Here is a 23,889-nt window from a genome sequence, read left to right as displayed (position 1 = left end):
GAAACACCCTGTGTCTGGGGCCAGCTGGGAAACAATTACAAGCTGTGCAGCCATAAAACATCTGGCCAAAGTTTAGTTCAATTACAATAGATGACTATTTCTCTGGCTATAAATCATTCATGCTCTCACTTCCAGGCAGTCACATCTATGGACTATCTGACTCTTCAAAACCTTCCCCTGTGTTCTACCTGTCTGAAGCGTATTCATGCCTTAGTTTGGTTTGATTTCCACTCCAGAACTGGAAATAGAGGATGACTACATGGCATTAGAGATCCAGGTGTCCGGAACAGCCCCGTGCTCGTGCTGCAGCATCACTGCCCTGCCTGAGCTCATGGCCCAGCTTCTGCATTGACTGCAAGGCCTGGGTTAGAGCCGAGCTGCCTTGCGCTGAATGTGCCTGGCAGTGCTTTGTGTTTCCTTCACAAGATGTAACAGGAATCACAGCGCGGCTCTGGTCCAGGCTCCTGAGCAATGAGCAGGTACCAGCAGTCTCCTTGGGGTCTGTTTGCTGCCTGTGGCCTCCCTCCTGCCCTGGGTTCTACGAGGGGTACCCCAAAAAGCCCGGTTTGGTTTTATTTGGAGTACCCCAAAAGATGCCCTGGGGCACCCCAGGGGGATTTGAAGCCCACCAGGTCCTGGCTGCCTTCCTGGGGTGCGGGGTGCCTCAGAGCAATGAGGGTGAACACTGGCACTGTGGTACATGGATTTACTGCTCTCCCTGTGAACGACCTGAGCTTTTCCCTCCGCAGGATGCAGCACCCAGTGATCACACCATGCGTGGGGATAGGTGGCAGAGCTGGAGACGCTCAGGGCAAGGGAAGCGGGACAGGGATGTGGATTTCTTGCACCCCAGGCTGCGCTTTCATCCCTGCACCCCCAGCACGGCCCCTTTCAGCTTCCCCAGGGGCACGGTGGGGTCCCAGCTCTGCCTGCTCCATGGGTCTGGCAGGCCAGGCAGGGGGACATCCCACTGGTGGCTGCAGCATTCCCAAGCAATGCTTCCTCTGCCCTTTGTGCCCTCGTGCTGCCTGCGCCGTGCAGTGCCCTTGAACAGACCCCTGTGGAACAAACTCCTCTGGAATGATGTGGCTCCGGCGCCTAATGAGTCCTGACAGCTTGCGCGCAGGGGGAGGCAGGGAAAGCGCTGGGTTACTGATGTTTGTGGTGATCGCAGTTATTGGGCTCCATCGATTAGGGGCACACTGCCACGGAGGCTGGGAGTAACGGGGGCAAAGCCCGGAGCTCCCGGTTCCCGCACCGGCTGCCGCTCCGGACCGCCCCTGCCCGACCCCTGGGACAGGATGCGCTCTGCTCACAAGCACGGTGCAACCACCCAGGGCACGGCCATGCGATGCGATGCGGTTTGTCAGCCCATCACCTCCTCCACTGCTTCGTGTTTTCCTTCTACGGAAAGGAATCAACTGCACTGGAGCTGCCGGATCCTCATTATGTCAAAACGAGTTGGGATTTGGCAGCGCAGCAGCTCCCTGTGTCCCACACAGCCCACTGCCCAGCTCTGTGCTGCGGGACGCACCAGCATCATTCCTGAAATGGGGCCGTTTGCAGCCGGGATTTGGCTGAGGAAATATGGAATTTGATTTTCAATTCTTTTTGTTCTGTGCCAGCCTGGTTTGGGTTGAAGGCACCTTAAACCTCACCCAGCTCCAGCCCCTGCCAGGGCAGGGACCCCTTCCACTGGAGCAGCTTGCTCCAAGCCCCTGTGTCCAACCTGGCCTTGAGCACTGCCAGGGATGGGGCAGCCACAGCTTCTCTGGGCACCCTGTGCCAGCGCCTCAGCACCCTCCCAGGGAAGAGCTTCTGCCTAAGAGCTCATCTCAGTCTCCCTTCTGGCAGGTTCAAGCCATTCCCTTGGCCTGTCCCTACAGGCCCTTGTCCCAAGCCCCTCTCCAGGTTTCCTGCAGCCCCTTTAGGCACTGGAGCTGCTCTAAGGTCTCCCCTTCAGGAGCCTTCTCTTCTCCAGGCTGCCCCAGCCCAGCTCTCTCAGCCTGGCTCCGGAGCAGAGCTGCTCCAGCCCTCGCAGCATCCCCATGGCCTCCTTTGGACTCGCTCCCACAGCTCCATGTCCCTCTTGTGCTGCTGCCCCAGAGCTGGACCCAGTTTTAACTTTTCCTCACTAAAACCAGGGTCAGTCTCTGTTGGCAGAGCAGCAGCTCGGGGCTGGCACCCTGCCCTGCTCACCCAGCTCACCCTGGCTCCATCCCTGCTGGGCTGCTGCTCCTCAGTCCTCGCCCTGCTTCCAGTGCTGCTGGTTCTGTGTAATTAATTGCCAGCTGTATCAGTGATCAGTGATTTGTGTTTTAAAGATGTCCTGGCAGAACTAATTCCATTTCTGCACTGTGCCGTGCTGGGTGATGATAACCCATGGACAGCCTAAGAACGAGCTGCTGCTCTTTGCTTTAATTAATACAGATAGCAAATATATTCTCATTAGCCATCAGGGTGGCAGGAGGGAAGCACGCTCCTGCATAAGGAGCAGCAGCAGCACAGCCCCCAGCCCTGCCTGGTCCCCTCCTGGCTCCAGCCACCTCCGCATCCCTCCATGTGCACCCATACAGCACCGGCTGGGCAGGCACAGGGCAGAGGGTTCCCAACCAGCGCAGGATGGGTGCCATGGCCCGTCAGACCCTGACAGAAGGCAGTTTAGCCATGCTGCTCCATGGCAGCAGTGCCATAGCAGGGTGTGCAGTGCCAGAGCTCTCTGCAGGGCTCCCCAGCAGCGCCTCTCAGGGGTCCCTCCTCCGTGCAGTGCAGGAGGACGCACAATTACAAGGCACATTTGTAATTCCTGGGATTTAGAACAATTAAGCTGCTCCCTGGTAGTTCTGACGAAAGCAGCCCCTTGTTTCCCAAGGAAGTAAGAGCCTTCCTTGACCTCCGCTCCATTATTCCATTTGATTGATCTTAATTACATCAGAAAGGATAATGATAGTCTTTGTGAGGGTGCAAGTACATTGGGAACAAAGACGACAAACTCTTTGTTGAGAGCACACAAGGGCTGCTCAGGCAGTGATGGTGGGGATGAGGTGTGGGGTGCCTGCTCCTCTGCTCCCAGTGCCGCTGCCAGTGCCCAGCAAACCCCCAAATTCCCCCCAAAAGAGAGAAGCAGGATGCTAAAAGTAGGTTATAAACGTGCAAAGAGGATCAGGTTGGGAAAGCTAAAGCCTTGACAGAGCTGAATTCCTGCCTGGGTTGTGTTGGAAGGGACCTTAAAGCTGATCTGGTTCCAACCCCTGCTATGGGCAGGGACACCTTCCACTAGAGCAGCTTGCTCCAAGCCCCTGCGTCCAACCTGGCCTGGAACACTGCCGGGGATGGGGCATGTGTAACTGATTGCCTGTTCTGTTCATTAATCACAGCTGCATTGAGTTGAATGAGAAAACCCTTAAATACCAGCCTTGAGGCTTGTCTCCAGTGCGAGCCCTGTCTCAGGGTGCTGTGTTGGGAAGCAGGGTGCTGGCGATGCGATGCTGAGCAGTGGTCTCTGCAGAAGAGCTTTGATATTTGCATTGGCGTGTGGAGAGGAGGCTTTATCAGATGTTCCTCGCGTATCCTTGTAAACACACATGTGGTGCTGCTGGTGCCTGTTTCCTGGCGATGTTATTTTTGACACAAGCTGCTGACTGGGAGATGTGGTGGCGAAGCGCTTGATTCTGTTCTTCCCAGCAGGTAAGGAACTGGCAAATCATAGCTCCATGTGTCATCCAGCTCCGAGAGAGTCTGCTGGCTGCTGCTGCTATTGTTTATGCTCCTACAGGGTCACTGTAACTTTAATGCAGCTTTGAGAGCAGTGTGGGATGATTAAAGCAGGCACATCTGAGGAACAAATCTGTTCCTGAGGACTGCATCCTTCACATGCAGGGAAGGACCAGCCACTGCCAAAGGGGGCCTGGGCTGTCCCTGCATGGGGATGGTCCTGCTCCAAGCTGGCCCCTGTTTGCTTGGGAGAAATGCAGTAGCATGGAAGCATCAGAGCAGGGAGAGTGGCAGCAGGTTCAAGATGATCTTGTAGCATGTATTTTCTGTTTGGGAATGCTCTGGTGTGTAGCTGGGAATGGTGTTGGGAAGGAAACTCTCAGATCTGAATGCCTTCTTCAGAACTGACTCCAACTCTGGCCTCATTGTCCTGGATTTCATAGAGTCCTGGAATGGTTTGGATTGAAGGGACCTCAAAGCTCATCCAGCTCCAACCCCTGCCAGGGCAGGGACAAGTTCCATCAGAGCAGGTTGCTCCAAGCCCTGTCCAACCTGACTTTCATCAGGCTGTTGCTTTGCTGTTCCTTCAGGCTTCTTGTTTTGACCAAAGATGCGGTGCTGTATTATTTAAGCGGCCCGTTTGATGCATGTGGAGTAGAAATGTGAAAAACCACAGGCCTGGCCCGTGGAATCCTGCTCGGATCATCTGAGTCACTCCAGGAGCCGTTATCCAATGTGACTCAATTCCATTTGTGCGGTTGGGTGACAACGTTCCCAGGAGCAGTTCAGAGTCCTAATCACCCTGCGCTGCATCCCGCCGGCAGAGCTGGGCATGTCCCACCATGGAGCATCTCCCATTGTGTTTCACTATCTGCTGCTCCCCAGCAGCCCAGCACCACCCTCTGCCCACCACCCTGCACGTGTTTCTCTATATGCAAGAGCAGCAAAAGCTGTAGAAGATGGGGGGCAGATGCTGGTGTCCTGCAGCACGTTCAGGCCGTGTCAGATGTGTCTCAGCAAGGAGATGTGGTTGCTTCCATCTGGGATGCAGCTGTAGCAGTGCTGGAGAGCAAGCTGCCAGCTCCCTGGTGGTGCCTCCTGCCTTCCAGGGCAGACTCCAGGTAAGCCCCAGCTACAGGAATGGAAAATGCTTTTGGATTTAGATGTTGTAAAGACGTTTTGCAATGGAAAAACCGGAGAGATGTGGGGAACAGGCTCATCCTCCTGGGTCACACCAGGCTGCAGCTGCAAGGGCTCTGGTTCGGCTGCACCCTTCCCTCCATACCTTTCATAATGAATTCCAAGAAAGCCTCAATGCATTCCGAAATGGGAGTGCTGCCTGTGTCCTTCACAGTCATCTACACAACAAAGACAGCCATTTCACTGCTGGCAGGCATGGGCTCCTCTGCGTGCTGGAAACAAAAGCTGAAAAGAAGCCTTTATATTTTTTTGATTAGATAGCTTGAGAAGTTTGCTTTCACTCGAAATTGCCTCGCCGGTTTCACGGAGTGTCAGCTCCAGCGCCCTGATGGGAGAGCAGCCCCTGCTCCTCATGTTGGTCCTGGCTGCAGCATCCTGCGCTGCTCTGAATGGTCCAGGAGGAGAGGAGCCTTTGTGCCTTCAGGATGCTGCACTGGGCTTGGAGGTAAAACCTGTGCTCTCCCCTTGTGCAAGGAGCAGCAGCATGGCACAACAAATGCCAGAACGCTCAGCTCCCCTGAGGACAGTGGGTACCAGGAGCATCCCGTCAGCCTGAGGCATAGACCGTGGGTATCAGCAGCATCCCACTGGCCCAAGGCATGGGCTGTGGGTACCAGCAGCCTCCCACCAGCCTGGGGCATGGAGTGCGGGTCACACTGGCTTGGGTGCTGCTCCCATCAGTGTGACTGTGTGCAGAGAAACTACACTGAATTATTTTACTTTAAGGAATGACTAAGGGAGAGATTATCCGGGAAGTTTTCTTTTGGGGGGAATTCTGGAACAAAGGCAAATTGAAATATTTCAATGCAGGCTGGGGACTGAGTCCTGGCTAAAAATAAAGCAGGAGGCAGCAGCACCTTTCCAATGACATTAGCTCCATTCATCTCCCCGAGGATGCTGCCGCCGTTCCACTGGCAGCCTACAAAGGCATCAGAAGTTACATTTTCCTTCGCTATTTCTCAACTCTATTTATGCTGGGAGGTGTTTGTGGAGGTACATTGTGTGCCTCAGGCAGAGGATTAATTCCGAACTGTCACCTCCCTTCTTGATGGGTTTGTAAATTCCGCTCTGTTGATTTGTACTCTCAGTAAACTGATAAAATCCTCGTTCCCAGACCTAACACACCATTCAGAGCTCACCGGGTTTTAGACCACGTTGCCTCATGTATTTATGTAAATACAGTGCCCAGCAGTGATTTGGAAACGTATGCACAAGCAACCTGGATGGATGATAAGGGGTGAAGGGAACCGAGGTGCCTGATGGGGCTGTGCGCTCTGGAAAGTGGATTTTCCATGGCTTGGGGTGCTGGGGCTTGGGGGGGTGAGTGGCTGCTTTGGGGACATTGCCCCAGGATCTGTCCCCTCTGCACCAGAGCTGACTGTGATGGTGTTGGGAACAGTCTGATGTCCCTAAGGATGCTCTTGGGGCTGGCACATGGTGCTAACAGTGCTTGGATCACGTCTTTAATGTCATTAGCATCATCTACCTCCCTTGTTTTAAATTCTTCCCTTGTCTGTACCCTGTGCAGTGGGAGAAAGCACTGTTGATGTGTCCAAGGTCTGTAAGCTGCATCTGCAGAGCTCCTTTCTGTGGCAGGGATGCTGCTGGTGTGCTGGGAGCACTGGGAGGCTGTCAGGGCTCATGCAACAGCAGCCTTCCAGTGCAGGGACATGGGATCTCTGCAAATGGAAGTTTAAGGCTGCGAGGAACAGCTGATGTTTTACTGAAATTGCATTTAAATCATGACCGGAAGACGCAGCCCTGTGGCTGTGTGGCATCACACAGCCCCATTGCAGGGAAGAGCTGCGGGGCTGTGGTGGAGGGAGCATCACAAGTGATGTCCTCCCATATTGTCCCCCAGCCACCAATCTGCCCGAGATGAAGGATCTCAACCACAAAATGTTGACACGCTCCATTAATCCACCCTAAAAAGTCAGATGGAGAATCTCCCTTGAATTTTAAATATTTCCAGCCGTTGCAACTAGCTCTGAAATCCTCCCGAATTGACCAGTTTCCAGAACATTCCCTCACTCCCCCCCCCCGCATTATTCCTGTTTCATTAGTGCCTGGATGCACTCAAACTAATTTAATATCTTCATCAGTTTGTTGCTTTGATTGCAGAACTGCACCGAGCCCAACAGTGACTGCCACAGCACCTCATGGGGGACTCCGCCATCCTCTCTCCATCCCTGCCTGAGGGGACCAGCACCAGACCTGCTCCCACGGGTGCCTGCCTGCTCTGCCCCAGCTCTCCACAGCGGTGCCAGGTCCCTGCAGTCGTTCCCTTGCTGATGGGCTGCAGCACGTCACCGAACCCCCACCAGCAGCCCTGGGGGCTGTGTTTGGTGTCCCTTCCCTGCAGCACACCCCCCAGCTCTGGCACATACCACACAAGCATGGATGACAGCGAGACGGACAGACGGGCAAATCCTTTCTGCTGAGCAGATGATGCTGCTCCAGGATCAGCCCCACAGATACTCCTTCTGTCGCGCTTGAGTTTTTGGATGCCTTTGCTTTTGGCACCAGATTTTCCTTTCCAGACTGAAGCTTTGCATTTGGAATCGCACCTCCAGAGCCGGGTTTGGTGGCCGGGCTGCTCATACGTTCCCTCCCTGCTGCCAGGAGTTTGGCTTTTGGTTACGTAAAGTTTCCTTGTGTCATCCCTGGCAGTGTTCAAGGCCAGGCTGGATGGGGCTTGGAGCAAGCTGCTCTAGTGGAAGGGGTCCCTGCCCATGGCAGGGGCTGGAGCTCGATGAGCTTTAAGGTCCCTTCCAACATAAACCAGTCTGGGATTCAATGATTCCTGCTGCAGCCATCTGTCCTGAGGTGCCAATGCCCTTTATCTTCCTGCATCCCTTACCCAGTCCAATCAGTCTGGGAGGACACCATGGAGGAAGACATGGGGTCATATCAGGTCTACACTGTGTGCTGCCCTGCGGGCTCCGAGCCACTCAGCTGGATCCCTGCTTCTACAGATCAGTGCAAGCGCAGCAGCGTGAGTGGCGTGGTGCTAACGCGCAGCAGCACGCTTCAAAGGGTTTGTTATTCCACATCCATGTCATCTAAGAAAGACGCTGGGCCAGAAATAGTGTCTTCTGGAAAGAGGAGGAATGCTCCCCGTCTGCACCCGCTGCAGCCCCCGGGGCTCAAAGTCCCTGGCGGCTCCTTGCCCATCACCTGCATCCCTGTGTTCCAGGGTCCCAGGGCTGTGATGCAGGCACCAGCCACAACTGCTAAGCATCCCCCCCGCCATAGGGACCACAGTCATAGATCCAAGTCGAAGACAAGCAGTATTTGCATTTGCTTATCAAGCCCATCCCCATCCATGGGGATCCACAACACGTCGCTCTCAGGTATGAGAAATGAGTCTCCGTTCCTCCAGCTGTTTCCTAGCTTTGCTTCTTCCACCGCAGGCCCCGATCAGCTCCTCCAGCTCCATGGATCTCCTCTGATTTCTGAAGTCCTTATGGATGAAGCCTGAGAGATAACCACGCTGAGCGACAAGGAGGTTGCTGCAAGTATCGTAAGTTCACTACTGCCCTTCTTCATCGTCCCCATGGTGCAGTTGCTGTAGGAATCACCCCGGGCTCTGCAGGGCTGTTCCTCTCACACATCCTCACTCCTCTCTCCCACTGCAGTCACACTGGGTTTTTCCCCCTTTTTAAACGTATTATCCCAGAGGCACCACTGGTAGGCTAAGCCTTGGCCAGCAGTGGGTATCACCAGCATCCCCAGGGCCTGCCTCATGCACCAGGTTTGATACCAGTGGGGTTCACCCTGGTGATGCTCTACTGATCACCCTGGGTGCTGGGCAATTCTCGGGGTGCTGGGTGCTTGTTGGGGGTCCAGCACCCCCTGCCCATTTGGTGGTGATCCCCCTATAGAGCTGAAGGGTCCATTGCATAGAAGCAGGGACACAACCCCCTGAGCTCCCCATGCCTGGAAGGTGAGGGCTGACAGAGCCAGAGCGTGCTCAGTACCGAGTTCAGCCATCCCATGCCCTGACAGGAGTGTAAATCCATCCTGATGGACTGGAAAATTGGAAAGCCAGTGCTCACGCTGTATTTTCTATAGACATCTATCTCAGCTCCTGAAAGATGCATTTAGTGGCAGGCTCCAGTCCCAGCCATGTAACTGCATGCTATGCTAATTAAAATATAGCCTGTGTTTTGTAACAGGATTTCCTCGGAGCGTGTTTTGCTGTTCAGGAACCACTTTCAAACAGTTGACAAAACCCACATCAAGTAAATAACTTCTGGATTGCTCACAGAAGGTTGGTCGTTTCTTCCCCCTCCAGCCCCCCAAAGCCCACTGGGACTGGCTGTGCTCGTTGCAATGGCAGAGGATGTGAAATGCGCTGATTGCTGGGTGCTTGTAGTCCACATCAAAAGCTGTGCGTTATTTAATCGCACAGAGCCTATCCCACTGAACAAAACTAAACGTGTTTGTACATAAATGGGATAACAAAGGGTCACAGGGCTGGGCTCTAACCCTGAATACCCATAGGAGCAGCCCTGGAAGGACATGCCACTCACAGCAGCCCTCAAATCCCCCCCCAGTGATGCCCTGACACATACTGTGCACACCGCCTCAGCTGGACTTCCTCTCTATCAAGTTCTGAAGCCAGAAGAATCTTAGCTCTACAGGGGTTGGATTATAAACCAACATGTTCCACGCTTCCCTTTTTATGTGGTTTGCTTTTACAAGACCTCCGTTTGGCATTTTGTATGCCAAAGTGAGCACATTCAGCTTCTTTGGTCTGCAGCCTCCCTCTCCAGCCCTGGATCCTTCCATCACATTCCTCACTGACAGAGAAGTTAAAAATGTATAGAGGGAAACATCTGTGGCACCACAAACCATCCACTTTAAATAGCATCTTTATCGATCCATAATGGGAAAAACATAGGAGAAGCAGAGGGCTGAGAGATACTAATTCCATTTGCTTCTGTTCCAGGCTTTCCCCGCTCTTTCTGCCAAGGAGGAGAGAAGGAAGAGGAGACGCTCCCTATGGCCTCTGATAGCTCCCCAGCAGACAAATGCCCCCTGCTCTCAGCAGCCTGGCTCTGATGTTATCTCAGTGCGGGCACTGACACCGGCAGCACCAGCGCTCACCGCTCACTTGTTGCACGAACGCGGAGCTCACGCTCCCTTTTCCTTCCCGATGGACAATATTCTCCGGACAATACCCCCGTGGGGCTGTGCTCACCACAAAGCCAGGAGCAGCTCAGCGGCTGCTACCCCCTGGGGCAACCAGCCTGGAGGTGCCCGGACGCCACGAAGAACGGGAGGGGAGCGCTGACGATGGGGGTACAGAGGAGCACAATGTGATGCTCAGCACCCCCGGGCTGCGCTCCTGCAGCGCTGCTGCCCCTCCTCTGCCCGCAGCTGCCAGCCTGGCCGCGTCCTGCCCGCACAGCCCATGGCCGCACGCTGCATTCACACACTGCTGACACCGAGCTCCTCACGCTGCTGCCCGGAGCCTCCTGGCACGAGTCCTCGGGAAGGGATGTGCCTCCGCGGCCACCGCACCGGTGGGTGGCTAAGAGTGGATGCCGGAGGAGAGGCTTTCGCACCTCCTCTCTGTTGAGCTACATGGCTCCACGAGTGCAAAGCACCAAGAAGCCACCAGCCCAGCAACTGATGGGTGCAAGCCATGTGAAATTAGTTGCTTCTTGGAAGCACGAAGAGGAAGAGCAGGCAGAGGGAGCACAACGAGCCAGCTCTGCAGCGGCTGCTCCTGCCCCCCGTCACCGTTTGGGAGCAGCAGGGTTTCCTAAGCCAGGACTGTTTGTGACCTCCCGTAAACAGACCAACAATCCCCTCCTGGGCATGGGGGAGCCGCATTACCCCTCCAGCCCTAGGGCTGCGTGTGCAGGCACTTGGGCTTTCACAGCAATAATTTACCAAACCTTGCAAAGGGTCAGCTATTCATCAGCTCCCTCTGCCAAAGGAAGGGGAGTCCAGCACGCCGTGTTCTCCTACCCTGAGATTTATGACAGATCACGCTTGCTGTAAGGGCCAGATCCTGCTCCGGATGAGCTGGGCTGCCTGCCGATGCTCCCAGAGGGTGCTTGGGACCAGGGCTGCTCTCCTGCCCACAGGGCTGCTGCACACCTGAGGGGTCCAACCCTCAGTGGGTCTGTTTAGGGTCCCTCACCCCCTCCCAGCAGCACGGGGACCGCAGCAGCACACACACATCTCCCACAGCAGCTCCCCAACAGCCTGGACAAGAGCGTTTGTGTAACACCCTGGAGAAATCTGTGGTCTTTCTGTTTGTTCCAGTGCCAGAACAGGGTGGAAGCAACTGTGCACAGACTTCAGATCTGATTCCTTCTTGCGTATGTGCACGTCCATGCAGAGAGCACAAACCCATGCAGGTGAGAGAGAAAATGCCGTAATCTGCGCCCATTTTTGGTTTGTTGCCCAAAAGGAAGGATGGATTCTGTAATGCAATCCCTGTCTTGGTTTAAGACCAAGAAGTCAAAGTCTTTTAATGCAATCTGAACATGAGGACAGAAGGCGAAGCCGGGCAGGCGGCGCGATGCAGTGCTCCCGACACCAGGAGCTGCTGATCTTCGCTAAACCCACAGGGCCGGCGCTGGGCGTGAGGACGAGCCTCCCGGCCCCGCACACGGACCGCAGCGCTGGCCCCTCCGCCTGCCTCTCACCCGTCCGCGCCGGTGAGCAGCGCACCGAATGCCACCACCTCATCCCCGCAGCCTCCCCCCTGGCGCAGGCTCCGGCTGAAGCGATCTCTAAGCCCCACGCGAGTTTACAACGACTTTGTCAAGTCACCGGCAAGCGGGTCCCGGAGCCTATTCTTAGGTCTGTCACCACGGCAGTGGGAGAGGGAGCGGATCTGCGTGGAGACGTGAAACACGTGGAATGAACACGCAGCCCCTGGGTAAACACCACCCCACAGCCACCCCCTGCGTGCCCAGCCGGTGGGGACGGGAACAGCACCGCTCCCCACGGCAGTGGCTGGGAACACCGGGCGGCTTTCCCTGCGGGATGGAGGCGCTCGGTCCGGCGCAGCTCCCGTTGGCGCCCGGCTCCCGGTAGGACGCGGCCCCGGCGGCGGGAGCTGTCCGCCCCGGGGTGCTGAGCGCCGCTGTCCCGCCGGGCCCCGCTGCCGTTACCGGTGCCGCGCTCTCTCGCCAGTGCCAGAAGTTTCATCCCGGCCCGGGGAGCAGCAGAAACGGGGGTCCCCGGCCGGGGCCGGCACAGCCGGGTCCTCCCGGGCAGACTCCCCCCTTCCCGCTCCCCGCGGCATCTCCTCCACCACCTCCCCCGCCGGCAGGCGCAGGGCCCCGGCAGCCGTGCCCCGGTACCCCCGCTCCGCGCCGCATCCCCGCTCCGCGCCGCCCCGCTTACCTGGCCGCGGGGCCGCGGGGCTGCCCAGCAGCAGGGCGAGCAGGCAGAGCCCGCGGGGCCCCGGCATCGTGCGGCGGCTGCGGCGGAGCCTCCGCGCTGCTGCGAGCTGAGCCCAGCCGAGCCGAGCGGGGCCGGGCCGGGGGCGGGCGCTGCCGCCGGGGCCGGCGCGGGGGAGCGAGCGCGGCGGAGGGCGGAGAGGAGCGGAGCGGAGCGAACGGAACGGAACGGAGCGAGCGGCGGGGGAGGGCGCCGGCGGCAGCGCCGTTTGCTCCGGCCCCGCCCGCGGCTCCCCCGGTTCCTCCCCCCTCGCTTCTCCCCAGCCCCACAGCTCCCGCGGCTCCCCGGGGCTTCCTCTGTCCCTCCCCCTTCTCCCCCGACTCCAGGAGCCCCCAGCCCGGGTGTGCTCCCCACTGCAAACCCCTGCCAAGCCTCTGAGTCATCTCACTGCCCCTTGTCCCCCAGCCACCTCATCATCCCACACCCCCCCATCATCCCAAACCCCCTTCAGCATCCCAAGCCCCTCTCAACAGCCCAAGCCCACCCTTACCCCCTTTTCCTCCCCTCTGTCTCCCCAAAAGCAGGCTGTGAATAGGGCAGTGGTGCTATGGGGGGGGCTGATACAGGCCCTGTGCCCCCCCCCCCCCCTTTGGGCTGTGGATCCACCAACGTCTGGTCCTGCTGCTGCCGCCAGTGAAGCCATCCTGGGGGGGCTGCATTCTGTGAACTGCCCAGGTACCATGAGCACACCATGAGCACACAGGTGATTGCAAGGACTTTGATAAGAACAGAAAGAGAGGCTTTGTTGTCTCTAAATCCCAAATCCTACCCTGTGATTTGCATTAACTGTACATCACCTCCCTGTGAGAGCTGCCTGGTCCTCCCAGCCACTCTGCCTGTCAAGTCAAACAGCCAGAGCACTGCCACAGAGCACAGCAGTGTCCAACACCACAAGACCAAGGCCAGCCTTTCCCTCAAGTAGCCAGTTTGTTGAGGAGAAGTCCCTGCTACCTTTGAGAGAGCAATTACATTGATTCAGCAACAATAATCTCCTACTGGTATCACTACAAATGCCACCACACAGAACACATCAAGTCAAGAAACTGTCCAAACACGGCACTGATCCTGCTGTGCTTTCCCTGCCGGGTTGTGCTGAGTTCCTGCACTGATGTCGCTGCAGCCGGGGCTGAGGAGCACAGTGCAGGCTCTGCACAGCCAGGCCATTTGCATTCTCTGTGTCGCTCCTGCCTGCAGCCAGCTGGGAGCTGTTGGGCAGCAAGCGAGAGAAGGACACAATAAGAGAGGGAGAGAAGGCACCGAGAGGTGCAGGGCATTACCCAGCGCTGTCACTTCACGCACAAAATGGGATTTGCCTGCTCGCAGGTTTAATTTGCTCTAACAAAGCTGTCTGTGGCAGAGCGAGCGCAGGCTGCTCCGGGCCCCCCTCCCCGCCTCCCTTCCTGACCTGCCGTTATTCAAGATTAAAGTTGTCTCTCATTTAGCAGTTTTCCTTGAGCGGTTTTGATTGTGTTCATCTGCATTGTAGTAAACTCCGCAGATAACCAGATAATAACACCAGCACCATGGTAACAGCCAGGAGAGACAGAACAAGTGCTGTGTTTGTAACGCAGAAATGCCCACGAAGTGGCCAGAGTAGACGGTAATGGAGAGGGTTAAGCTCAAGCCTCAGCTTATCTGCCAGTCAGGCCCAGGTCCCACTGCAGCACCCCAAAAGCCAGGACATTCCTCCCAGCACCCAACCACCTGCAGTTGTTGCTGCTCCACCGAGGGCCAGTGGGGATCCTGGGGTGTTTCTCCTGAGTCTCCACAGCTCCTGGGCCTGTAGGGACTCAGTGGCTGCTGGGGACAACACTGCTTGGTGGGGGACTTGGGCAAGCTGGGATGAGGTGGGATGCACCGTGGGATGCACTGCAGGATGCACCGAGGGATGCACTGCAGGATGCACCATGGGATGCACTGCAGGATGCACCGTGGGATGCACTTCAGGATGCACCGAGGGATGCACTGCAGGATGCACCAAGGGATGCACTGCAGGATGCTCTGCAGGATGCACCATGGGATGCACTGCAGGATGCACTGCGAGATGCATTGTGGGATGCACTGCAGGATGCATTGTGGGATGCACTGCAGGATGCACCGTGGAATGCACTGCAGGACGCACTGAGGGATGCACTACGGGATGCACTGCAGGATGCACTGAGGGATATATTCCACATAGCTGGTGCGTAACAGGGTGATCTGAGTAATTTTCCTCCCGCAGCCAGTGCTGAGGCCTAATGGTCTGTGGAATTTTAGCCCAGGAAACAACAGCAATGTCAGCAGTGGGGGAATCAGCAGCTTTGGTGTTCCCCGGGTTCCCCCTGAAACACCAGTCTGGACTCGCAGCCAGGAGACCCCTCCAGCCCCTGGCTCCTTCAGCACCTTGCATGGTCATGCATCACTGTGCATCACCATGCATCATTACCTGCATCACTGTGCATTGTTGTGCATCATCACCATGTATCACCAATCATCATCACTGTGAATCATTGTGAATCACTGCGCATCACCATGCACCATCACCGTGCACCATCACCATGCAGGGAGCGCTGCTGGCAGGCGCAGGCAGGATGGTGTCTCTGGGTAAGCAGGGCAGGCAGCAGCAGCTCTGGAGATGTTTATGTGGTCACAAACCTGGGGTATTCAAAGGCAACAAAGAGACATGTCTCCGGAGTCACTTTTTAGTGGGCATTGCTCTAATTAGCGCCGTGTTCAATGGCAGTTACCTCAGACCTTTGATTAACAGTGAAGAAAATCAATAAGCACACTAAAAATCCAGATAAGTTTCACAGCTAGTTTTAATTTCACATTTTAATCTCATATTAACGTCAATCTTAATTACCATAATTAAGTCAGATATGACTTAGGAATAGAAGCTTGAAGATAAGATGGTACAAGAAAGGCAGAGCCTTGTGAGCAGAAAAGCGCTGCTCACCGCGGTCTGGGATGCGGCTGATGCTGCTGAACATCGATACCAAGGCTGTTCCCAGCCTTGCCTGGCTCCCCGCATGGAGCCTGTCCCCTGGGATGTCAGCAGGAGCCTGGGACCCCCTGACCTGCTCTGCCCCATTCCAGGGTGCCTGAGTCTTCAATCACCTCCTCCTCTCAGCACACAGCAGCGCACGGAGGTGGCAGCGCATCCGTGCTGGTCATGCCTGAGCTCTGCTTGTCACAGCAGGAGAGATCCATGCGATCCCAACTGCCCGGAAAATCAATCCCTCATTTATTTTCACAATGGAGATGCAGCAGCCGGGCGCTGCTGCCCGTGCTCTGCAGTTACACCTATCGATCGCCATCTGCTCTCTGCTCCCTGCTCCTTGCATCCCCCAGGATGCCCTTGGACACATCCGCCTGCGGGATGCTTCCCTTCCTGCTGACTCCCTGCATCTGAAGCTGGGACCCCGTGGTGATTTTATGAACACTGATGTGTCCGGGCCCTCATTCCCAGCCCTGAGGGTCACAGAATCCCAGAATGAGCTGGAAGGGACCTTAAAGCTCATCCAGTTCCAACCCCAGCCACGGCAGGGACCCCTTCCACTGGAGCAGCTTGCTCCAAGCCCCGGTGTCCAACCTGGCCTTGAACCCTGCCAGGGATGGGGCTACCCATAACCTCACTGAAGAGCATCTCAGGGCTTAAATGTGAGTCGGGTGCAGATCCCTTTGCCCAGGGCCAGTGTGAGGAGGGCAGGGCTCAGAGCAGAGGTGCTGCTGCTCAGCAGCAAGGTGAGTTTTCCCTGGTGCTTGTGGGGCAATGAGGCCCCAGTGCTGGGGATAGGGCAGCCCAGGGCGGGAAAGGGGGACGGAGGTGCAGGGAGGACAGACCCCAACCTGGGTGCATCTGGGGGTCCTGGCTCCGGATCCCTGCAGCACTGCCCAGCGCACTCCGGGGCTCCAGTCCCAGGCTGGTACAGATGCTGTGGGAGGGAAAGAGAGGCTCCTGTGAGGGTACACAGGGGCAGGCTCCTGCCCTCAGAGCCCTTAGTGCACACACGGGGCCGGTCTCCTCCCTGCAGCTTTCCCGGGATGCTTTTACCCCTCCCTGCAGTGCCTGGAGGGGCTTCAATGGCAGAAGGAAGCGGAAAAATAACCTCAGCTTTAGGCTTGGAAGCTGAGGTCTCCCGTAGCGAGGCTGAATGGGGGCTCTGAGGAGCGGTCTCCAGGCACCGCTGGATGGGGGCACTGCTGGTGAGTGGCAATATTGTCCCAGGGCAGAAAAGGCCTTTGTCCCCCTGGGATGGCAGAGCCACTCCAGGCCTTGGCTTTGGGAGCAGGCTGCCTCCCTGCTCTGCCTCCCAAACACGGGCGCTGAATGAGGGGTTTGAGCCTGAGGCCAGGCTCGGGTCCAGCCCCTTTGAGCGAGTGCCTGCGGGCACAGCTGGGGGCCCTTTCAGGAGGGAAGTCCTTGTTCCTTGTCAACAGGGGAAGACTTTGCACAGCTCAAAAATAGGCTCCCTATTGCCCATTGGGGTCGGGAGGGGGCTGAGAGGGACAAACACACTGCAGGGATGGAAGGCAGTGTCCCTGCAGAGCGGGAGGGAAGGGACCCTGCAGGCAGTGCTGGCTGCTCCTCGGCCAAGCACCGGCCCGGCTGCGGCTGTGCCCTGCATCACCCGGGCATCCCACCTCAGCATCCCTCAGGGATGCGGTGCCGCTGGCTTCAAAGAGAGGATCTCTGTGGCACATCCCATCGAGCAAAGGCTTTCATCCTGCAGCAGGGATGAAGCCTGGGAGCACCTGCCTGACCCTTGGGACCTTTATTCCCCAGCCACAAAGCAGGACATTGATTTATCCTCTATGCATAATTCACAGCTTAATTAACTAAAGCTCCTCATAGCAGCACTCAGACAGGCTCCCGTCAGCTTCAGGCACCGCTGCTCTTCCAGCCCATCCCACTCCAGGGTTAGATCCTCTCTCCCAAGGCAGTGATGCTGCTCCATAGCAAGTCCATATGAGCATCTTCACAAGTGCTGGGGACAACCACCTTCCACCAGTGCCAGCTGTCAGAAAATACCGGCTCTGTTGAGGTTCTCCTGCCCGGGCCATTCTCAGTCTTCATTCCAGAATCAGTATTCATGCCAGGACACTGCTGGTATTTACCCACCACATCCCATATAAACGGCAAGGTAAGTGACTCTGCACCAGTTTCTGCTACTGAAAACTGGATTTGTAAATTCATGAGTGCACAGAACTGTGGTCTCCTATCTCCCCATTTTCCCTTGAGGAATAGAGCCAGGGTTTTTTTAAGAGAAGTTTTATTTAAAGTGGGCCCCAGTGCAGCATCACTTTAGTGCTATCCTGCTGCCTCCAGAAACAGGGATTTTTTTGCTTCTGCAATGTTCTGCACTTACTGGAGTCTGTTTATTGTCTCTAGGAAGATGTTCTGGCTTTCCCAGGTGTTCCAGTGTCCCCCCATGCCTTTCAGGGTCCCCCAGCCTGGGGCAGCAGGGCACAGCATCTGTGCGCAGCACCTTGAGCCAGGCAGGAGCAAAGAGAAGGCTCGAGGTGTGTGCAGGGCAGCCTGGGCACTGACCACAGGTAACAGTTCTCATCCGGCCGGCCCACATAATTTCCCCTCAGGAATCTTGAAAGCGGCCTCTGAGGAGCTGCTGCAATCAGCATCGCTGGGTGACGCTGATTGGGAATAACCCCTGAGGTGCTGCAGAGAGCAGAGCGGTGCCCTGGCGCCGCTGGGCAGCACGGAGGGCAGCGGCCAAGGGAAAGGAACAATGGGATAAGAGGGAAGAGCAGAATTAGCACAGTAACCATGGCATTATGAACACCAGGTTTTGTCGATGAGCTGATTGTAATCTTTGAGTGATTATCCATTAGATGGAGGAAGGTGCCGGAGCCGCTGTCACAGGTTGCTGCAGCGTTTGATGTGGTATCAAGCAGTATCCTCATGACAAGCAGCATGGTGCAGTATCAGTGCAGTGCATCTTAAGTGGGTTAAGCAGCGGCTCATTGATGGATCTCAGAGAACAGCAATGAGGAAGGATTTTCAAATGGAGGAATTATTAATGAGCCCATTAAGAACTTGTGCTTAGCTCTGCTGCTGCTCCACATTCCCACTTACGATCTGCAGGTAAACACGGAATCACCAGTGATTGGATTGCCAAGCAGGAGATTAGCTGGCTGGTTAACATGAACGGAGACGTGCAGACACGCGGCACAACCCGGATCCCAGGGCAGGATGAATTATTGAACCAGGTGTGGTCCAGCCGCTCAGATGCTAATTCCTGTGCTGTGAAGCAGAGGGGTGGGAAAGCTGTACTCTGGCCAGCACTGGAAGAGACTCAGGGGTCCCATTGTGGTGGCAGTGGTGCTTTACTGCATCATGGCATTGCTGGGGCAGTGCAGCCTGTTCCTAATGGGGTCTGTGCCTCCTCAACAGCAGAGCCATGGGCTAGAAGGGACATACCTGCATCCCCCATGCTTCGGGCATCACCCATGAAGCCAGCACATGTGAACCAGGCAGCAGAGGGAGCAGGACAGCGGCCATGCCTTGCTATGGAGGCATCATTCCCTGCAGCCCAGCCGTGGCCTCTCCCAGCGCCCTGGCGCTGGTGTCTCTGCAGGGGCCGGTTGTTCTCTTTGCGGGGAAAAAGGGGATTTGTTCTAACGCTCTTTTCAAGAAAAAGCCTAAAATCCATACTGTGCTGCTTTGCTCTGACCCGTCTCCCAAGCTGTGATGCTTTAATTGATTTGCTTGTAAGAGCTTGGCAGCAGAGCCCGTGCTTTGTTGGTAGCATTTCCGCAGCTCCCGCAGGTGGAAAGCCATTAACTGCCTCCAGACTCAGCCCTCCGCCTGCACAGTGCCTTTGGGCTGATGCTCGTGGGTTGTTTGAAAGGAAAAGCCCTCTAAAACACACAGGGCTGGTGCTGTTGGCCAGGTTAGCCCTTGCACCCTGCCCGGGGCTGAGGTCCATGTGCACATTGACCCTCCTGTCCTGCAGCACAGTGGAGCTGTATGGATACAGGCCTATTTATTCCCAGAGATCTTAGCAAAATAATAGCATTTCACTAGTGCAGAGCTATTATCAAGCCTTGCTCTAACTTCATGCTGCTGTGTGTGTCAGTATGATGAGGGGTTGGTAATAAGCCTACCAGCTAAGTGCTGCTGTATAAATGCCTCCTCTGAAATAACAGTACTTTGGCTCCCAGCACCTGCTCACGGTCCTGAGAAGAGGGATTTGATGATGCTGGAAGGTCCAGTCTTGGTTCCTGGTACTTCATACCAGGATCCAGCACCCCAGAGGGGTTCATCCCTCGGAGCCAGCCCCGTGGCTCTGTGCTCCCACAGGATCCATCCCGGGCTCCACGCAGGGGTTTGCTCTGTGCCGTTGGGCAGGGTGGCTCCTTGCCATGGCAGCCGGTGCGCGAAGGCATCCGGTCCTTCCCTGTTTGCGGAGGCAGCAGCTCTGGGGGGACTCTGCGGGATGCAGGCACGACTCGGAAAGGCAGGAGGGAGGCTGTGGAGGAGGGAGGAGCAGGCAGCCTGGAAATAACATGTGTGGGGCCCTGGCAGGGCTTCAGCATCGCAGTGTGTGTGCGTGTGCATTCGCACGGCGGGAGATGTAGCGCAAGCTGCAATGAGATTAGCTAATGTACTGCAAACACCACCCGTCTAGCAGGGAGAGCTCCCCCTCCAGCAGACCCACATCTTCATGCCTGGTTTACTGGGTAATGTCTCCCGTTAACCCCAGTGCCCTGCCTCTTGGCGAGGGGGGGATGCAGAGGCTCGCTGTGGTGTTGGTGCAGGGTCCCTGTGAGCACCCAGCGGTGTTTGCTCCCTGCAGCTCTGGCACGTTGCTGCCCAAGGGGTGCATCCTCTCCCGTGGCACACACTCAGAGCTGCCCTGCCTGTGTGTGCTGCACCTACAGACAGGCGCAGGGGCTGTTCTGCTGGGCACGGTGAGTACGCAGGGCCCCGGGGCTGCTCTGCAGCCGCTGATAACCAGCAACATCCCCCAGTGCCTCCGTTACAATGAGCCACGTGTTTTCAGAGGATGCTCTTGGCCAGCTCTGAGATGCTTGGCAGAGGGAAACAGTCGTCATGGAAGGGGCTTTTGCAGGCTGCAGGCTTGGTTTTAACCCTCGGTATGTACCAGCTCCAGAGCAGAGAGGTCTCTTCAGACACGGAGCTGTGCTTGTAACGCTGCTGATGGTGACAACTGCAACAGCAGAGATTGGTTTTCCTTCCCTCCCTCATGCGCACGTGTCCCACAAGAGGATGAGCTCTTTGCAGAGAGCAGAGCAAGGGCTCTGTGCCAGTGCTAAACTCCTCTGTACCTCCATCAATCTGAATGGGAAGAGAGCAGTCACTGCCCTGAGGATGCTTGTGAGCAAGAGCGATTGGATTCACCCTGGCTTAGCTTCAGGACCCCTCCTTGGCCCACCTGTGGCCAAACCAGCTCAGAGGAGCCACGTTCAGTGCTGCTGGGGCAGGGGCAGAGGGTGCAGAGGACAGTCCCCAGCAGTGGCATCCCTCTGCTCCAAGGAGGGCAACCACAGAGGTGCAGCAGGATCACAGCTCTGCCACTTGCCAGCCCGGTGGGTTCAGTTGCCCACCCTGGAAGCACACCAGCACTAAGCAACGTGTGCAGTTCCTCCTGTGGTCCCTTGCCCGCAGAGCCCAGCACCTCCCGCACCTCCTGCAGCCAGCTGATGCCTGTGCAGAGCAGAGAGCCTGCACAAACACTGTCCTGCTCTCCCTTGGCCTGGCCATTAGGATGGCTTATGAGGACTGTGCTTGTTCTTGAGTCCCAAGAGGTTTCAGGCACCTGGGCTCAGTGGGGGGCAGCACACAGCACACGGCCCTGCCTGTCCTGGTGGGGACGATGCTCCTTCACACCCATACCCACAGGGGTTATTCTGCACTTCTGTATCAGTGCAGCTGGGACTGAAGAGGTGGAGTCGGGGGCATTGCTCTGGAACCCTTAATGTCATCCTGCATGGACCTGTCTTTTGCAGGATCCTCATGCAGGAATCACGTGAAGGGAAGTTAGGGGGGAACAACAGACTGCAGCACCTTCAGCTGCAAAGACATTGTCCCAGGGCTGTGCCCGGCCTTGGGCTTCAGCTACCCCTGGGGCAGGTGCCCTTGAAGCAGGGAATGGTGATGCTCTTACTGGTGCTGTGAATGGTGATGCTCTTACTGGTGCTGTGAATGGTGATGCTCTTACTGGTGCTGTGAATGGTGATGCTCTTACTGGTGCTGTGAATGGTGATGCTCTTACTGGTGCTGTGAATGGTGATGCTCTTACTGGTGCTGTGAATGGTGATGCTCTTACTGGTGCTGTGAATGGTGATGCTCTTACTGGTGCTGTGAATGGTGATGCTCTTACTGGTGCTGTGAATGGTGATGCTCTTACTGGTGCTGTGAATGGTGATGCTGTCACCGGTGTGGTGAATGGTGATGCTGTCACCAGTGTGATGAATGGTGATGCTCTCACAGGTGTGGTGAATGGTGATGCTGTCACCAGTGTGATGAATGGTGATGCTCTCATGGATGCTGCTGCTTGGCCAGGGCAGGGCATTCTCCCAGCACTGGCACGTCCCCAGCTGCTTCTCTTCCCTGTATTTCAGGGAATAACACCCACTGACCATGCAGAACCAGCTCTGGGGCGGCTCAGCAGTGGGTGTCTATCCCAAATACCTCCAGGGATAACAGCATCCTGCTGGTACCCCTGCGGCACCACCACTTCTCCAAAGCACAGCCCTCGTTTGTAGGGAATCACCCTTGAGTGCAATGCAGTAACAACACTGTGGGGGATTTAAGATGGAAGCAGCCTCCTGACAGCCCACGTGTAGGTCTAATAATTTGCTATAACTGCCTTTATGGGGACTGTAAAAATCTAAACCAAAGCTGGGAATTGTCAGAGGAACCCACAGGGAGCCGGATTTTTGCATAACCGCAGTTTTCCAGGCTCCAGTGCCTCGTCCTTGGGGCCCTGGGGTGTGCTGGGGACCAGCCCCTCTGCTCGTGTGAGTGCAGTTTGGCATCAGACATTGAACACTGAGATGAGCTCTGAGGCAGAAGCTCTTCCCTGTGAGGGTGCTGAGGCGCTGGCACAGGGTGCCCAGAGAAGCTGTGGCTGCCCCATCCCTGGCAGTGCTCAAGGCCAGGTTGGACACAGGGGCTTGGAGCAAGCTGCTCCAGTGGAAGGGGTCCCTGCCCGTGGCAGGGGTTGGAGCTGGAGGAGCTTTAAGGTGCCTTCAATCCAAAGCAGGCTGGGGTTCTGTGTGTCTATGTTCCTATGGCACATCCCTTGTTAAGCTGGATTGCACGACTGGAGAGTTCTCCCTCTTTAAAAAGGTTTCCCGTTGCATTGCTGCAATATCAGCTCCAGCAGCGCAAGAGTGAAACCCGATGTGAAGCAGCCATGGGGCTGTCCTGCTTCCCTCACGGCCTCAAAGCTGTCTGACAGCTTGGAGCTAAATTCAAGCCTTTGCAACCTGTCCCTGCTGGAAGAGCTGCAGGCTGGACCATCCCTATCCCAGTCCACTGCTGAAAATGGCCAGTTGCAGGTAGAGACGTTTCCCCCCATGGCTCAACCAAGCTGCTCTCATTCCCCTCCTGCTATGGCCAAAGGAGATGTGTTGCTTTGCCTGACATCCTTTTCCTGGCAGCATCAGCAGTGTACCTCTCCCCTGCCTAGTGGAGCCGTGATGTGTCCCACTGGTCCCATGGCTCCCAGCCCCTCTTCCCAGCACAGGATGGGAAGCAGAGCTGTGCTGGGAGGCTGGGCTGAAAGTGAGACAGGTTTTTGTCGCCCTGGTACGGTGCCCTGCGCACTTGGCTGTCCTTCCTTGCTTCCAGGCAACCTTTCAGCCCAGATGGAGCTCGCCATAAGGAGGTTTGTTTCCTTCCCAAAACACACAACACATTCTCTGCCTGTCTAACAAGGTGTCTGTGCAGGGCTGCGCTACGTGGGGCAAGGCACAGTTGATGCTGTGCTGTGCAGAGCATGCAGGGGATAACGGCTACACCAGCCTTATCCCAGGGCTGCTGCAGCCTGCACAGGGATACTCCATGGCACGGACCCCGAGGCTGCACCAGGGCAGGTTTAGATGGAGCTGAGGAACAATTCCTGCCCCAGAGGGTGCTCAGGCATTGGAACAGGCTGCCCAGGGCAGGGCTGCAGTCACTGTCCCTGCAAGTGTCCAAGGCCGTGGAGACGAGGCCTCAGTGCCATGGGTTAGTGGTGGCCTTGGGGTTGGGCTCAATGTGCTTAAAGGTCTTTTCCAACCTGGTTCATTCCATGATCCCCTGCAGAAGGTTTGGAGCTGAGGGGCAGCCCCAGCACAGAGATGTTTACTCCCACCTGGGGCTTGTTACTGAGAGCCATTAAAAAGGGCTGGAACTGCCTCCCGGTGATGCTGCTGGTGCAGAGGAGGCTGCCCATGGAGCAGGGCTGAGGTGAGGATGGTTGGGCTGCTGCTGTGTGAATGGTGAGCAGCCGAGTGCTGGCAGGGCTGGTTTGTGAGGGGGTTTCTTGCTATCAGCAGCTATCCCAGCTCAGGGGCTGGTATCCTGCACTCCCA

General features: G+C 56.5%; 1 protein-coding gene across 2 annotated transcripts in view; it reads right to left on the bottom strand.

Moving 5' to 3' along the window:
* Positions 1-12,368, bottom strand: part of SEZ6L (seizure related 6 homolog like) — a 35,373-nt gene extending 23,005 nt beyond the window's left edge. For both annotated transcript variants that reach the window (XM_062615858.1, XM_062615868.1), the window contains exon 1: positions 12,289-12,368. In XM_062615858.1, the coding sequence (XP_062471842.1) occupies positions 12,289-12,355 (67 nt within the window). In that variant the 5' untranslated portion in view covers positions 12,356-12,368. The remainder of the gene's footprint in view (positions 1-12,288) is intronic.
* Between the last annotated feature and the right edge of the window lie 11,521 nt (positions 12,369-23,889).

The sequence above is a fragment of the Pezoporus occidentalis genome, unplaced genomic scaffold (genome assembly GCF_034315485.1).
Source record: "Pezoporus occidentalis ecotype Australia unplaced genomic scaffold, CSIRO_AGI_Poc_V1 ctg102, whole genome shotgun sequence".
NCBI lineage: Eukaryota > Metazoa > Chordata > Aves > Psittaciformes > Psittacidae > Pezoporus > Pezoporus occidentalis.
This window is presented reverse-complemented; position numbering and strand designations above follow the sequence as displayed.